This window comes from Trematomus bernacchii, unplaced genomic scaffold (genome assembly GCF_902827165.1).
Source record: "Trematomus bernacchii unplaced genomic scaffold, fTreBer1.1, whole genome shotgun sequence".
Lineage (NCBI taxonomy): Eukaryota > Metazoa > Chordata > Actinopteri > Perciformes > Nototheniidae > Trematomus > Trematomus bernacchii.
The window spans coordinates 14198619-14215775 of record NW_022987727.1 but is presented as its reverse complement, the minus strand read 5'-3'; the positions used below and the strand labels follow the sequence as shown (position 1 = coordinate 14215775).

Here is a 17157-nt window from a genome sequence, read left to right as displayed (position 1 = left end):
ATATGAAAGCAGCTAAATGGAATGCAGCCCATCATTAATTTAATGATCTACACCTGTGCTCTCCTACTGTGAAAGTGTGAAAGAAGGCATGGTTTGCCCATCCTTCTACTCTATTACTATTATTATTATTATTATTATTTTGTATAGTATTTTCTAAAACACAGACAAAGGCTGATGTCAAAAGTGTTTATCAGAATTGTAATTAACTATTAACAATCTGTACAACATGGGAGTGGCTATTTCTAATTTCCAATTAATTCAGCCCACGACTTAGGGTTGGGGGTGGAAACCTACAGTATGCACCCACAATTATTAAAATGAAGCTTTTCAATTAAACATTATTAAAGTATTAATTAACGTTTACAAGAAGCAGTGAAGGAATAAAGGACAATGAATAGGACACAATCTATAGATTTATACGGCTTCTGAGTATTATTGCTCTAGTTTCCTAATAACTTCTGAGATAACACAAAATGACACTAAGATTAGAATAGAGTATTTTACAGGAGTGACAATCAACAAACAGGTCTAGAAAAAAAAATGAAATGGTCCGAAGTAAAGAGAAGTTTTCAGTTGTGGTATATTTATAAAGGTTTTCATACATTAAATACACATTTATATAATTATATAAAACAAGTTAATTTGACTAAAATTGAACATTTTAACCTATATCTTGATGCAATGTTCAGACCAATACCGCCCCCTGCTGACGAATGCCATGCTGCACAGATCTAGAGGGTTTCTTTTAAATAAGAGGACTGTAACTTTGATTGAAATATATATATATATCGTGTTGCTTTATGGGCTACTTGATCTATATTGGCTCAATTCAATGACTCAGTTGTATTTGTAACAAATAAAACAAATATACAATGGCGTACAACTTGAAAGAATGAAATACACAGGAACAGGTCAGAGGTTTTAACAAAACTAATGTAGATTAAATACTGTGGCTTCTACAAGGAAGTGTCATTATAAGTGGTCACTTGTGGACAAAGAACATACCAATGTAGAGCTTTGTCATTGAAGTATGTATGCTGCTTGTATCCCTCCATCTACACACAGGAAATGTCTTTGTGAAGGAATATAAAGGTTGCAATGAGGCAGTGAAACAATGGCCTATATTTTTTGGTTGAACAAAAATAACTTCTATTCCACTGTGCTATTTATAATCCATTTGACAGCCACATTTGGATGGAGATCAAAGTGCTGCTTTATCCCAATTTAGAATGTAGTGACTGTGGAAATCAGAAGTGATTTTAAAGTGTTTAATTCATTTGTCATTAAACCAGTATTAAACATCAGTTTGCATGTTATATTGTATATCAAATTCATTTTGGCTGAAAGAAATGTGCCCCCTAATCCACAACAGACACATGGGTCATCAGCATCAGTGATCTTTATTATAATCCAACCAAAAACTATTTGTCTCTCCAAAGAAAAATTACAATGAGAAATTGAACAGCATGTACCATGCAGAATAGTGTATTTCATTTTATTCATTAATGTTTTTTAGGTACCAGCAACAAAATATGGCAACTGCAAGTTTATTGTCTGGCTGTAGATGATACAAATGTTTCCTAGCTCTAAAAAACACATTACAGCAGGCTTAATACTGGACAAAAACAACAGCTGATTATGCCTTCAGTGTCACAGAGGTGAACCTAAACTAAAACTGTTCAACATATAAATATGTCAATAAATTAACGCAACTGAAAGCCCTCAGATAGCTCTGTTCAAATACAAAGGTGCATGAACTAGTCTGTGTTAAAATGACAAAATGTGAAGATATCAAAGCTAGTTCAATCACAGTGAGGGCAGGCTGCCGGGAGGGGCCAGAATGATCCCGAACACGTAGAAAATTCCCATGAGGAGGTTGAGCTTGGCCGTCTTCTGGGGAATCTTGGCGTAGCATCGGCTGCGGAAATGCTTCTCCAGGGGGAAGGCCATGGGCAGCGTGAGCAGCGGCAGCGCCATGCTGATCGTGTACCGGGTGGCCAGGAGGCAGAAGAGCACGTAGGGGACGAAGAGCAGCATGTTGTAGAGGACGTAGGACAGTGTGGGGCCGATGAGGATGGCCAGCGTGACGATGCCCGCCTGCTTGTCAGAGTCCATGTCTCTGGTGTTGTTGCTGTGCAGGATGGCTTCCGTGTTTAGGGCCAGAGGGATGGCGTACACCAGCGGCAGCACCGACAGGTAGCCCACCTGCACCGCGTGCGAAAACATGACCGCCAGCGGGCCGAAGGTGATGAGGATCACCACGTCTCCCAGGGCCACGTACTTGAGGCCAATGCCTGCAGAAGACAAGTAAACAGAAGACACATTTAATCTTTTTATTTGTGTTTGTTAACAAGGAGGCACCAAAACCTGGATGTAGAGGCGTAGTGTTTATTTTCACTTCCTCATTTATACATAAGTACAAATCCAGGCATTCAATAGTCATTTATGGTACAAATTAGCCTCAAAAACAACTACACTAATGCTAAAAAATACAAAAATCTATCTTGATAAGTCCCTTAATTAGTGGTGGAATGTAACCAAGTAAAAATTCTGTAAGTCAAAGTGTGTGTTAATTATTATTTGAGTATTTCCATTTAATACCACTTTATGCGTCTACTCCACTACGTCTATTGGGAAATATTGTACTTTTTACCCCACTACATTTATCTGACAGCTTTACTCATTTAGATTATTGATACAAATATGTTTTTAAATACATTTATGTATTATTATAGATTAAACTACCCAGCAAGTATTACATTGTATTAACAGTTAGCAGGCGCAACATTTAAATGATGAATAATTATAATCTTTCTGAAAGAGTTTGAATGCAGGACTTGTATTTATAACATAGTATTTCTATACTTTGGTATTACTAGTTTAACTTTAGTAAAATATCTGAGTACTTTATTAACCACTGCCCATAATGCTTTAAATATTATCTTTGAATTCTTCCTGCTAAACCACTTCTTTTAAAAACTCCACAACCCCAGGATGAAATGCAGGGTTAGATCATATTTATAGATATAAAAAGCCCAAGCTGGAAATAACCCTAGTGACATAATTATTGTTACAAAGCACCATAGAAGAATGTTATTTTCACAGGTTGAGTAGACAGGTAAAACTGAACGTTATTTGCATCAGTGCAATACAGTTCCCCTAGGACTTTTTAAATACAATATTTGTAGGTAAAAACAAACCAAAAGAAATGTTGCCCTGGATTGCATCGAATCATTTGAAAATGATGCAATATGTTTTTCTAAATGAAATTCTTCACACCATTCATAGGGACTCGAATTGCACTTCACTTTACGAAGAAATGTAACATATAAGTGACAAAATACATAGACTGCCTAAAAAAGGGGTAAAACAACCCACCCTTTGGTACCATCACATGACAGTGACCACTTCCATGGCTCCATACACAAGGTTTTTACAAAGCAGCCTGGTGCCACCAACATGTACTGTTTTGAAATACCACTTATATATAGGTTCTCTGAAATAGTCCCAAGATATTCATGGCAATATTTTACTCACCTCCAGTGTATAAAAAAGAGCTGGACAATCCCCCGAAGTAAATAAGGGCTAAGTGTTCCAGTCTGAGTGTTGACAGGAAATAGAGCAGAGTGGCACACAAGCAGCCCAAAGAGTACAACAACGCTCCGAACATGACAACATCCTGCGGTGCCAAGATCTCGTCCACCAGAGTCCTATCATCACTCTTCTTGTGGTCAATCCCTTTGGAGAAGTCATAGTAGGTGTTCACGAGGTTCCCCGCCCCGTGGACCACGAGGACGGTCACCGCGCACACCATGAGGATGACCAAGTCCACGGAGCCCTCCAGCTTGTACGCCAAGGCGCCGCCGAGGGCCACCGGTGTGAGCGAGGCGCTGAAGCTCCACGGCCTCAGGGCCAGCACGTAGGCTGCACACTTGAGCCTCACATCGGAAGCAACGCGGGACATCCTGGACTTGTGGTCAGGGCCCAGAGGATGGTTGAAGTCACTCAGACCAGTCTGCCATTGTTGGCCATTGTGACCATTCGATCCAGCCAGCACAAATGTCTCTGCCCTGCTTTGTTTCAGCTCTTTGGCCATTCCTCTGCAAGGAGTCTACAGTAGCAGCAACGTCTCCGGTGTTCCTGTAACAGCAAATCATCGACAAAATTACAAAATAGTTGATGGTGCAAAACCCACCACAGCCTTGACAGATATTGTACCAGAAGAATGTCGTGCAGAAAGGTGTCAAATATTGTAGGTTGGTATCACAAATGCTTGATATTTTCTAATCTAAAATACGGACAATATGGAGTATACGTTAGATTTCAAATTATCATAATTTCGGAATGAATACAGATTAGGGATGTTAAGATTCACCGATTCGCATCGGTGCACCGGCATAAACGTTCAAAATACGAGTGCACCAGTTGAAAGAGTGCACATCGGCTACAGTTTGGGTTGAACTCGCGATGCATCGATTGTAGCGTCTTTGCATCGGTACAAAAAACGATTCATTCATATAATATCCTCTCATCCACTTTTGTCAGCACTCAGCAGAGACGATCTTTGATCTTTGCTTCGCCACTACGGAGGCCGAAAGTCGCGTCACAGTTATCAAGAAACATGGAAGTCGAGGAGAAAGAGATACACTCCGCACCGAAAAATACCTACAAATCAAACGTTTGGCAACACTTCGGATTTTTCAAGAAAGACGGACAACTTCACCAATCGCAAGCAAATTGTAAACGATGCTGTGCCGCTTTAAAGTACACAAGTAGTACGAGGAACTTAGTGACGCACATAAAGAGGCGACATGGGGTCTGCGGCTGAAAAGAAAAACCTGAAAGTTAGACATATGAGTGAAATCACTGAGTGAGGTGTTATGTCAGAGAGAGTGGTGGTTAGTTTACAACAGCCTGTGACTGCCAATAATAGTTTAAATGTCTTCCTTACAATTGTAAGCAGTTATGAGATACCTGTTTGTGAGAGGTTATTTGTATTCTTTATTGTTCATATAGAAACCACTGCTTTCTGCTCACTGGTGAGTTAGCCTATGGATGAGTGTTAAGCACATCAGGCTGGCAGTTGTATGGGCATTGCACTATGATAGTTGTTATTTGCACATTGTTAATCCTAGGCAATGCATCCTTAAATTGTTTAATTGTGAGATGTTATAAAATTGTACTGTACTCTGGAGAGAGAGAACACTATTACTAAGGACTTGTGAAAAGGCCTGTTTGTGAAAGGTCCAAGTGTTTTTTGTTTTTTTTAAGGTAAAAAAGAAACAGCATAATGGTTGCGCAGCACTTTTTTGTTAATGTATGATTTGCTGGATATAAGGAATTTTAAAAAATCCTCTGTCGTACCATATTGAATTGTATCATTATTTTTCATTGTGTTGTTGAATTGCATCGTATTGCATAATGTTGAATCAAATCGTATCGAACTGTATCGCAACAGGGGTGAATCGTATCGTATCGCATCGCCCGGTGCTTCAAATGTATCGTATCGTTGGCAACGTATCGAGATGCGCATCGTATCGGCCTCAGTGATGGAGATGCAAATCCCTAATACAGATGCATTGAGGAGTTTGACGTTTGTTAAATAATGATAGGGTTACATTGTGTATACATCCTTTTACTACACTAACGTTGGGATAAAAGTATTGTTTTGGTCTTGATACAAAAATGCAGGTATCATATCCTCATTGATAGATATTATAAGCCCAGGAAAAATGTCAATATTCACCACTGTAAGGAAAAAAAACAACAAGGATCCTGTCAGTAATATAATGAAAAACTGTCTCGAAATAACAAATAATCAATGCCATTAGACATTAATAATTCAGTATCAATGCCATGAAGAATAATATTAATAGAAAAATAAATGCAGAATCCGCTTTATATTTAACAATATTTTCTTTAAATTGTTTGATTTGATGTAGGTAAGACTTCTCCAGCACTTGCAGACGCCCTGTTAAAAGTCACCTATGTTCAAAAGAAATACAAAGTAAATACAATATATAAGAGTGAGTTTTGATTGCATGTCAGATGTTGCTCCAGCAGGCCTGTGAAGTCTACCGCAGGTATACTCGGTAGACAGGGACAGGCTGGTAAACTTGCAGCAATGTAAAACACTGACTAACGTTACAGTATCGGTTCTGCTACTTAAGTGGCTGTTTTCAATGCAGGACAAACTGTGACTGTCTGTTTAGCTTGCCAATAAATACACGTGGCATTTTGTTAAAAAACACCTAGAATCAAATCCTAAAGAAACTGCTATCTAGGGAAACCAACACCCTTGCCAACTGGATAAGGACACCGTGCCGGGGAGGGTCAACCACCTCCGCCTGAATAGCTGCTCAGATTAGGGGATTACAGCTAACTGTTAGCCGCTGAGCTAGCAGAGAGGAAATGTCTGACTCTTACCGGTTATGTCTTCAACTTCCGACACAAGCTGGGTCTCTCTCCACTTAAAAACATATTTCTGAGCCCGGTGAACGAGAGGCAGTTACATATCTGACATATCAATTTCGAGGGGACTTGACTGGTTGGCAACTGTAAACCCTTCTGCGCCTGACCATGGTGACGACGGGCGCCATTTCCTCCGACACAAGTGCAACTCCGTGTATCCGCCGAAGAAACCGTTTCTCGTATAGTGGTTCCGACTTGCTTATTGTTCCTACAAACAATTTGGCACGACACAATAAATAGTTCAATAAAAAAGAATCACTAATTTGACCCATTTTATGACATAGGCTAAGCCTACCCCAAATAAAGCTATTTTCTTGCACTATTTTGTCTTTTATTTCTAATGCCAACAACTAAGCTGTATAAAACAATAATAATAATAATAATAATACTAATACATACTTTGACCACCCTGGGTCCAAATAATAATCACATCTTCTTAGACATTGTTCTACTATCTTCCCAGAAATACAATATATTGGATTCAGGTCAATCATTTCTAATGAGTTGTCATTTACAAGGCATAAGATTTAAAAAGAAATTGACTGAACCACAAGTATGGGACACATTCCAGTTGTGGCCCATGTGCACATTAATACATGGGTCAGAACTTGCCATGTAAAATGCAGTGGAGTGCACACGAGTGGAGGAGTCTTTGGTGCATAAGTACTTCAAGACTGTCACCCAACATGCAGCCTAGAGTCCAAAATAAATCAACTTTTAAGAGGTAATAAAATAAAGAGGTTCTGGATACTACAAGTGTTCCTGGAGTTTTACTTATCCAGACTTTTTCCTTTCTCCATGCACCTTAAAAGTATGTGAAACTGTGCCGGAAATCCCTACTCCCCTTAATCCCCTCTGCAATGCCAATGCAAGCAATCTATACTCGCAGTGGCTCCTTGCAACACTTGCAAAGTGAAAGGAGACACAAGTGCAACGTTTTGCAAAACAACAAATGCTTTTAATCGCTTGGAAGAAAGTTAAAAGGAAAATAAACTGCATATGCTCTTCTGTTTGTGTGTTATGTAGTTTCATGCTAAACTGGATTTGATTAGAAGTCATTTGTTGTTTGCATGTGTGGCAGAAACTTGTGTAATAGAGGAGGATGTCCTGTTTTGATTTGTTGTGCAGACAGAGGGATAAGGAGAGAAGACTAAACTTTTTTTCCCCCTCAGGAGAATTGCATAAACCTCAAAAAATCATGTTAAAAAAAAGCATCTGATTCCGCTTTAACTGAGATCCAGACAGTGGTTTGCAACAAGTGGTTTGGTTTTCATTAGATCGTCTCGACACTGACCCCCTGCCCCATCCGCAGTAATATGAAACCAGCCCTCTGGCAGGCGCACAGTGCGGAAGAGAGCAGAGCTGCTGGTGCTGGTGCAGTCTGCGCCTCTCCTCCGCAAGATCCGCATCTTCCACTGCGCTGCCGCACACCGCGCGCAATGGCCAGAGAGTAGATGGTGAACCTGTGTAGTCTTCACTGAGGGATTATTGTTTTTTGTGTGGGTTTCTGGAGGTGTAAATCGCAGCCATGGTGTGCTGTCAGACTCGCAGAAGTTTACGCAGAAGCGTCTGGGGCTTCGCTCCTCTGCTGGCCGCCGCGCTGCTCAGCCTCGGGATGCAACCAACCACCGCGTTCCCCTCCTGGAGGTTAGAGGTATGCTGTGAGTGACCGCCTCATGATAACAGTGGGACTGACTCTGTGAAGTCCAATATAATGTCTGGTTTGTGATTAAGGTTGTGACTTCCTTTAATCGTTTAAAAAAACACCACACCAAACTTCATTCACATTTCTGTGACTTAATATTTACCCATAGGTTTATGTGAAGCTTGGTGGTTCAAACGTAACATTTTGAAATGATTTGTAATAATTAAAGACTGATTTTAAATTCGGCATAGGCCTATTCCAAATAGTAACCAACTTTTGTAAATCAACTCATTCACAGTCTGGCACTAAAACAGTAGTGAGTTTGAATGATGTTGAAATTGATAGAATGGTACTTGGTGGATCCTTTATACAACAAATTCACCAAAGATATATCAGGATTAGTGATTTTCTTTATCATGTGTATACAAGCTGGTCAGTAATATAACATTTAAGAAATACCTTTTTCTTTTATTAAGTTGGTCATTAGTGACAGGTTGTCAACTTAACAGAGTAAATGTTTTTTTCAAAGTAGCAATTGCATCATTCACACTTTTATTATGCGGGAGTTCTGCATAATAATATCTTCTCATGAAATCCGTTAGTCATAGCAAAGGCATTAACTTAAGCATCAGATTTAATTGATGCTGTGTTAAAATGGAGGAGTTGGATTCCATAATTAGATTAGGCAACCGAACAGTAATATTTGTCAATGAATTAGATAAATGTGTTGCTCCACACTGCCAGCCAGCCACCCGATGCAGAGCCTAAGGGATAGTTTTATGTCATTTTCTTTGCCACACACTCATTCTGCGTCCATCAACAAGACTGCTGTGGAGGATTACATAACTGCCTGAGATAAACTCCTCAAAGGCTAACCGAATGAATTAAGGCATAATTTAAAAGACTCTAAATGGTTCAGTTAATTACATTTTAAATGTGTTTTCGCTTATGTGTAATGAAAAAATGCACTATAACAGGGTTCAAAATCTAGAAAAGTATCAAAAATGCATTAAAACAAAGTATTTATATTCATTAACACTCTTTTCTACCAATGTCGACAATCAGTTTTGTATACCTGCAATCTGCTATATATTCAGAATTTCCCTTTTTGGTTTTATACAGAAAATCACCTTTCTTGACTCGCTAAAACTAAGGAGAAAATCTTTATCCCCTTTTTTTAACGGTCTCTGAGATAAAGTCTTCCAGACTCGCCCCGGGATCCTCCGGGATTCCATGTTGTGCCCCCAGACTCACCACTGGCTTCAAGGTTTAGTCTAGCACATTTGTTTCGGCCGTCACGGTTTACAGCTCATCTCTATTTGTGCCAAAGAGGGGGATTAGATTTGCAGTGAATATAACAAGACAGGACACAGAAAGAACTTTGCTGGCCTGACTACATTAAACACCTCATAAATCACGGAGCACGAGGCTCCAGTGTGTGAGCTGAGGTCAGGGAAGCAACTGTTGTATAAAACAATGACCAGGATGTGTATAATGTAATACAGAAACATTATATTTAACATCAGAGCAAGAGAGGCCATCAAGTTCAACAGCAGTGTGGGACAGTGTGCCAGACTGCCTGCCCCTGCTTCACTATTTAAGGAAATTAAGGAAGTACTGCATCTTTTTGTCTTGACTGGGCGAAGCAGGAACAGAAACCTGAGGACAGGGTGTAGAATACAAAGTGAAGGGAGGGACTTTGATGTTTTTTCTCCATCTTCAGTACTTTTCCTTCAGTTAGAAAACACGCACTGGAGCATATGTTGCATAGGTCCAATAGTTGAAAGAGATTTCTTTGCTAATTGCTATATTTGGATTGTGTTGTGAAAGACGACAAACTATCAAATTTGCTTAAAGTGGACCTATCATGCTATATTTGAATAATATAGTGTAGGACCATACCTATATAAGGCATATTTATACTTTTCTTTTTGCAAAATACCAAACAGATCATGCATTTTAGCCATGCCTCATTTTGCTCAATTTGAAATTTTTTAGCTCTGTGTTTGTAAGGGCAGATAAGGGCAGAACAGCACCATCTACAGGCCTGGCATATGTACTACAGCGTCTCCAGCGCTTTCGAACGGCAATGGCCGTGGCTGTCTCCTCCTGATTGGTGGAGTTGGCCCAATAGCCGTAGTGCCACTGTCCTGACGTCAGGACAGTGTCCAAATCTGGATCAGTTTTTATCAGATCCGTTGCAGCCCCTTTTTTAGAGATTTGGGTATGGAGGAAAATAGAGAGGGTTGTGTTTTCTGACACTTGGTGAGTTCCCTGGAACACCGGGGACACATATTCATGTATAAAAGACGTACAAAAGTGCATTTTGCATGATAGGTCCCCTTTAAGATTCATAAAAAAAGTCAGCAACTTTTGTATCATTTCTTGTAACAGAAACAAATTTGTGTTGCTCATGTCTCCTTTAAATCGTCTTGCAAACCAAGAGTTTGGGAACCACTGCATTAAACTCCATTAAACTGATTTGTATTCTAGTGTATTCATTATAGAGTTGTATGATTGTATACAACAGTGTTACTTAACTTAAGGCCCGAGGGCTAGACAGGGTGTCTGGGTTGGCCAGCTAAACATTTTCTAATTCACTATTTAAATAAATAAGTGACAATGGGATAAAATAGACCATAAGAGCTTGTACTTAAAAAAACAACAGCAACATATAATCAATGTTATTAACTGGGCCCTGGCCTCCAAGCATTTTGTAAAGGTGGACCGCAGGCAAAGCAAGTTAAGTGTAAACCATTAGGCCTCGGTGGCTCAGTATCCTTGAAGAACTCGCACTTTTTACGTGATTTCAGACAACCTATGGTGCTGAAAAATAAATTAAAGCCAAGTGCCAAAACTGCATTTCCTCGATTGGCTACCCAACACTGGCTAACACCCACATTGAGCTACACAACAGCTCTTTGGGACATTGCAGAGATTTCGTTCATCTGTATGTTTTTTGCAGGCAATAGCATTATTAACTGTTCCGACTGGACTCAATGTGGCAAAAAGCCGGCTGTTGTACAGATGAGGGATTTTGCGATGACTAATGGGGATAAAATCGCACACTTTCTGTTGGTCTCTACTTGAAGGGATTAGGTTTGTTCACTGCAAAAGGGCTGGCAGTAGTTCTATGAACAAAATGAAGAGGCTTGAGATTGAGACTACTTTCACACCTCTACACATCTGGCCAAACACTGGAAGATAAACACGCTTTGTGGATTGTCTGCCTTCGAAGACATTCATACTGCAACCTGTTGTTAGCAGGCTCTCCTTAGGCATCCTATGACTAATTTTATGAAACATTTAAGGTTGTAAAGAAAACAAGATTCAGGATACATGGGCAGTTGTCTTCTTAAATGTATTAATAATAAACAGAAAGCCTTCCCTGCACTCACGCACAGAATGAGCTCCCAATAACTGTTGGAAAGTGGATTTATTACCTGAAATCCATCTTTGTAAAAAGTTATAGACTTGATCTACTGGTGCATTCACTTACTGGAATATCACAGCCAAAGCAAACCACAACTTAACTTCAGTCACAAAATGTTTATGAAAGCACTTAATAAAATCACCTATAAAACTAAATAAATATCGCAGAATCCAGGTGGGATGATTTGGAGTTGATGTTGCCCATCCCCTAAGGGACATTAGACACAATTTATCTGCGAAAAGAATCATACTTATGTTCGGAAAGCACTTTAACTGCTGACCACATCCCGTTTCCATAAGATGGAATGCCCTCACAGGAAAGATGAATGTGTAAAATTCAGATACAAGCTAGTGAAATAAAAACAACTGAGTGCAGTTGTAACTGTCAAGGTTACTAATGGAGTCTAATGCCAGCAGCATCAAAAGTAAAACCCTTTCTAGGGATTGCAATACGCATTAATCTGGCAAATCATTTAGTTTATGGAATTATTTTGGAAGCTTACTCCATGCTAATCCCTACAGCATAAGGTGTTTTAATGTCCTAACTATATTCCTAAGTAAATTGATTAATTAAAGGTTTTTCTTTGTCCAAGGAAGAAGCTTACACCACTGTGCTGCTCATCAGGATCCGCAAAGAGGCCCGGTCACAAGTGCTTCACCTCTCCAGGAACAAGCGCTACACCCTCACCCCGGAGAAGCTCAAATGGGACGAGTTCAAGCTAACATACAAGTATGCCTTTACAATTCTTCCTTTAGTCAAGTCAACAGCAAAGTACAGTTGTAGAAAATGGAGTGAGTTAGACTGGTGTTGGTTTTTGCAGGAAAACACTGCCATCGACTGTGTCAATATCTTCTCATCTAATGTCAGTCATGATGTGTAACAGAGCTTAAAAGGACCACTATACAACCACAACTCTGCTTGCATTTGTGAGAAAAAAAGTTAATGATAAAGCAATTACTTGGTTTTAATCTTGGATTGTGCTACATCTAATGTTTGGAGAAGATCCAGAGGCATTTAGTTTCTTTGGAGCTATAAAGAAAGGATTCCCCCATTCAAAAAGATGTGTTTTAGAAAGGTGTGATCACTGGGCTTTGGTGATCCAGCCTTAGTGGACAGTAGCCACATTTCAGTTGTTCTTGAATTAGTAAAATATTATCTTCAACTCTTTCATTATAGAAACTCTATGATCAATACTGGATTTAAAAGAATCCACATCAGTCTCACACTATCCGAGATATAATATAAAGTAATGGAGCTGTACTTGCAGTGCTTGTGGGAATTGAGTGAACAGTAGCCATTGTATTTTGGCAGTTCTCTCCGCTGTAGAAGTCCATTAATAACTACATGAAGCCGTTTTGTTTCTGAGCAGGTTGCTCTCCTTCCCTACAAACTTGATAAATGCCAGCGACACGCGCCGAGGCATTGCCAAGGCTTTTGGCGCGTGGAGCGACGTCTCGCCGTTTACCTTCAGAGAGGTGCCAGGTGACCAAGAAGCAGACATTAAGATTGGTGGGTACTCGGCATGTGGCTGCATCAATCCCCAACAGATTTCCCTTGGCTCCGCGCTCCAGACTGCTTAGTCGTTATCGTTTTTCTCTCTGTGTTGTCAGGCCAGAAATCTCCTTGCCTCCAAACGTCTTAAATCACACCAACACGACTATATTACCAAACTTATTTCAGCATGATTCATATTTCTAAATGAAAAAAATTAATTCTTAACTACCACCAAATATGTCAGCCCATGGTAAAGCAGTCTAAATTATGCTTTATCCAACCCCGGGGGTTCAAGCTCCAGGGTCCTGCATAAATTCTCAGTGACAGCAAGAGGAATGGTTGTCATCCTGCGGGGGGAAGGCTAAAGAAATGAGCTCTGTCTTTTGTAATACATCATCCCCCTGCTGTTGTCACAGAGCATAAATAATGGAGTGAGGGCTTCCCTCCTCGGCTCTGAGGTATGTCTCTCTCCCTCTGTCTTGGCAGGCTTCTATCCCGTCAACCACACAGACTGTCTGCAGTCTTACTTGCACCATTGTTTCGATGGCATCACAGGAGAATTGGCGCACGCATTCTTCCCGTCAACAGGCGAGATCCACTTCGACGACCACGAGTACTGGATTCTAGGAAACATGCGCTTTAGCTGGAAGAAAGGCATGTGTCTCCATTATGTTCAAACTGCTAATATTTAACCTGTAAGGTGATTGACGCAGAAAATAACCAAAAGTATCCATGTTGCAGGTGTTTGGCTGACGGATCTTGTCCATGTGGCAACTCATGAAATTGGCCACGTACTGGGACTCATGCACTCATTGAACCCTAAATCCATAATGCACCTGAATGCAACTCTGACTGGGCGCAAGCTCATCACACAGGATGAGGTGTGGGGTATTCACCGCCTCTACGGTAAGTTCACACTTTTCTTCCAGAACACAAATAGAAAAGCTCTTCAAGTCAAAGGCAAATGGAGATATTTGGTCGTGAAGACATTTTGTAATTCATCCAAAAGGTGAAAAACATGCTCAAGACCTAAAGAAACAAAACAACTTCTCATGCTGGGATCAGACTAATCTCTACGAGATATATTAACGGATATCCGTTAGAAATATGTATCAGAGGCATTCTATTTTCGGTTTTGTAGAATCGACCAATCAATTTTGAGCAGACGCAGCCCGTAAACAGTACGTATGGAGAGCAAAAATGGCAGTCTGCCCTGCCGTGGAGTGCATTGGTCGAAATGCCAATTCGATAAAAAATGTCAGACTCAGTTTAAACTGGGAACTTGTGAAAGAATCAAATTCTTAGATAGTTTATCTTAACTCGAGCTAAACTATTGCGTCTCAGGTTGCTAATCAACAATATGCCCAGAAACAACACCCAAAATATTTGCCCTTCCCCAGATGCTTATCGTCGTCAGGTCCATTGCCAATGGCTTCTTAGAGCAGCCCACCCTGACAGAGCAATGGTGCATCATATTAAAAGTTTCACAGCAGTTTGACTACTGGGCGTTAGACCTTTAACATGCCAATCGAAACAGGAATGATGTTGTTGATGCTATTAGCTAACAGTGAGGTCAGTCTCTGGCACTTCCTTTCCATTCTCCTGCTCATTAGAGTCATGAAAGACGGTAAGCTATGACTGTCTTCCAGCAAAGTCAGGGCAAGGATTCAAGCATTTAAGTAATCCCCCTCAAATGGCAAAATGATAATAAATACATGTGGTCCAATCCCGGCATTAGAAATGTACATCTTATGCAGCTAAAGAACTAGCTGTACAAATCAGTTATTCCATTTTTGCCCACAACCAACCAGAATTTAGACCACAGTGTTTGCTTCTGACGACTGACACTGAATTGGCATTAATGAATGTTGTATAAAAGTACTCTCGAGTCATTATGGTGAGTAATTTTCAATGGAACAAAAAGTAGATTAGAGACTTGCTGACTTGTCTGATCCTCCTACCCCCCCCCTCTCTTCCAGGATGTTTGGACCGGTTATTTATCTGTCCTGCCTGGGCTCGGAAAGGCTATTGCGACAGTAAGCGCAGGCTGATGCAGAAGCACTGCCCCTCCAGCTGTGATTTCTGTTACGGTAAGAGACAGCAGCAGTCAAACAGAGAGTTTTCCCTCAATTGAGCAGCTCTACGAGCTGCTGTGAAGCGTTTGCCAATGGAGCAACGGGGTCCAACAGGTTTAGCCACGCAGAGCAGCGGTGGGGGTTGCAATATTTGAAAGGAGATTACACTTGCTCTTGGAGGAGATTCTGTTAAATCCTGGAGTACACCATCATCTCCAGGGAGAAAATGTTGGTTTTAGAGCAAGTATCTTTTAATTGCTGCCAATATTGATAACCCATCAACTGTCTGACAGCATAAACTAGAATATATGTATTGTGGGTTGCACAGGCCTCCAGTTGCACAACAGGAAATGGCTCCTTTAAAACAATCCCGGCCAATGGATTGTTGTGGCTTTTTGGAGATTTTTGTCAGCAACAAGGGACAGTGCGGGGAGAGGCAAGAGGATACGATTCCTGGCTCACAGTAATCTGTTCCTCGTTGTTGATTGGGAGACGTTGTACGGCTGTGGAAAATTCCTGAGTGACTCCAAACCGCTGGAATTTCAGACTGTGGCTTGAGGGTTAGAGACACACAAGGTCAATTTGGATTTTTGTGGCATTATCAAGAGCAAATGTTTTTAAAGCTGACTTTGTGTTTGTAAGAAACCAGATGGGAGAGATTATATTGATAAGACGACCGCAGGTAAGGCATTGTGAAAAGCACAGTGTTTCACGTGATCACGTTTGTATCACATTTTTGGACCGAGTTTCGGTGAGGGAAAGTTGTCACATCTCCAGACGACGGAGTACACAGAGGTGCAGGATAATCCTTTTTTGATTACTCTCAAGATGATTGGTCAGGATCATTTTAAGATCATCAAGACTGATGTTTTTGTGTCTTTTTTTGAAGCATCGGCTTAAGTGTTTCTCTCTTCAGAATTTCCTTTCCCCACTGTGGCTCCCACCCCGGCGGCACGGAGGACCAAACACAAGCTGGTGGTTGAGGGCAAGAAACTCACTTTTCGTTGTGGGAAGAAAATAGCATCGAAGAAAGGACAAGTATAGTGAGTATTTGTTTTCTGTCCACCTCACCTAACCTATAATATAAAAGAATGAGCGCCATCTAACACCTTTCTCCTGTTTCAGCTGGTACAAGGACGGGGAGCTGCTGGAGTTCTCTCACCCAAACTACATTTCCTTGAAAGACGACCACATCACGATAGTGGCCAACGCCATCAACGAAGGCACGTACACCTGCGTTGTGAAGAAAAAGGACAAAGTTCTCACAAACTACTCGTGGAGAGTGCGTGTGCGCTTCTAAAGGCCTCCGCGCACACAAGGAGACTTCACTCACTAGGGCACATATTTCTTCTGTATCTTTCACATACAACTGTCTATTGTCAATGTGTGAACTGGTTTTGTGAAAAGAATAAAAGTTCTGTGACAAGTAGTTCTGGTTTGCATTTTGTTCGAGGATATAAAAGATTCAAACAGCGCTTGTCAGTTGTTTGGGAAAATAGTCTACTCTGGGGTTTATGAGGAGGGGTTTAACATGCATTTTATTTCTGAAACTAGCTTTTTTTCTAGTACCTCGATTTGGTGCCATAAGATGGTTAGCCAGGATTTCTTCAAAGCTCTTGCTTCCAAAACGGCATTCACATGAGCGCAGAGCCTTGCCGTAAAAACAACATCTGATTGGTTTCACAACAAAAGGTCAGCAGCAAACAAGGTCAAAGTATAAATAAATTGTATTTCGAGCGCAATGAAAGGCAACAATTTTGCAGAGGCTCTCGCCATAGAAACACAATGGCAACTTCAGCGCAGAGACGTTTTGTTTCGTAACATTTTAATGCCGCTTAAGGCAGTTATGGTCCAAGGCCAACCAGGGGTTCTTGGAGTGACCAAGCAAAACGGGAACTAATTAGATGTTACTGTAGCTAAGTTCAGAAGATATAAACCGAGTTGGAGAATATATAGAGTGGTGCATTGATAACGTTTTTTTGTAAACCGACCCAGATTTGCAAATGGGTACCTTGACAATAAGCAATGGGATATTTTTC

The 17157-nt window shown here is 40.6% G+C and overlaps 2 protein-coding genes across 2 annotated transcripts; one reads left to right on the top strand and one right to left on the bottom strand.

Moving 5' to 3' along the window:
• Nucleotides 1–1254: 1254 nt before the first annotated feature.
• ubiad1 (UbiA prenyltransferase domain containing 1) lies at nucleotides 1255–6628 on the bottom strand. The gene is made up of 3 exons (XM_034145426.1): nucleotides 6427–6628; nucleotides 3538–4140; nucleotides 1255–2294 (listed from the first exon to the last, which is right to left on the bottom strand). Exons 2-3 carry the CDS (start codon nucleotides 4094–4096, stop codon nucleotides 1807–1809), a joined length of 1047 nt encoding a protein of 348 aa, XP_034001317.1. The 5' UTR covers nucleotides 4097–4140; nucleotides 6427–6628; the 3' UTR covers nucleotides 1255–1806.
• A 1186-nt stretch (nucleotides 6629–7814) lies between these two features.
• Nucleotides 7815–16547, top strand: mmp23ba (matrix metallopeptidase 23ba). The gene is made up of 8 exons (XM_034144628.1): nucleotides 7815–8125; nucleotides 12142–12278; nucleotides 12919–13058; nucleotides 13530–13697; nucleotides 13785–13949; nucleotides 15023–15133; nucleotides 16035–16161; nucleotides 16244–16547. The coding sequence occupies exons 1-8, from the start codon at nucleotides 8000–8002 to the stop codon at nucleotides 16416–16418; spliced, it is 1149 nt and encodes a 382-aa protein (XP_034000519.1). The 5' UTR covers nucleotides 7815–7999; the 3' UTR covers nucleotides 16419–16547.
• Nucleotides 16548–17157: the final 610 nt, after the last annotated feature.

Bases quoted from the DNA above. Each gene is read 5' to 3' on its own strand.
- ubiad1 (XM_034145426.1), bottom strand. From the start codon at position 4,096: ATGGCCAAAGAGCTGAAACAAAGCAGGGCAGAGACATTTGTGCTGGCT. The intron at 2,295-3,537 runs GTGAGTAAAATA...TGTCTTCTGCAG, and splicing joins CTCTTTTTTATACACTGGAG to GCATTGGCCTCAAGTACGTG.
- mmp23ba (XM_034144628.1), top strand. From the start codon at position 8,000: ATGGTGTGCTGTCAGACTCGCAGAAGTTTACGCAGAAGCGTCTGGGGC. The intron at 8,126-12,141 runs GTATGCTGTGAG...TCTTTGTCCAAG, and splicing joins TCCCCTCCTGGAGGTTAGAG to GAAGAAGCTTACACCACTGT. The intron at 13,698-13,784 runs GCATGTGTCTCC...TCCATGTTGCAG, and splicing joins GCGCTTTAGCTGGAAGAAAG to GTGTTTGGCTGACGGATCTT.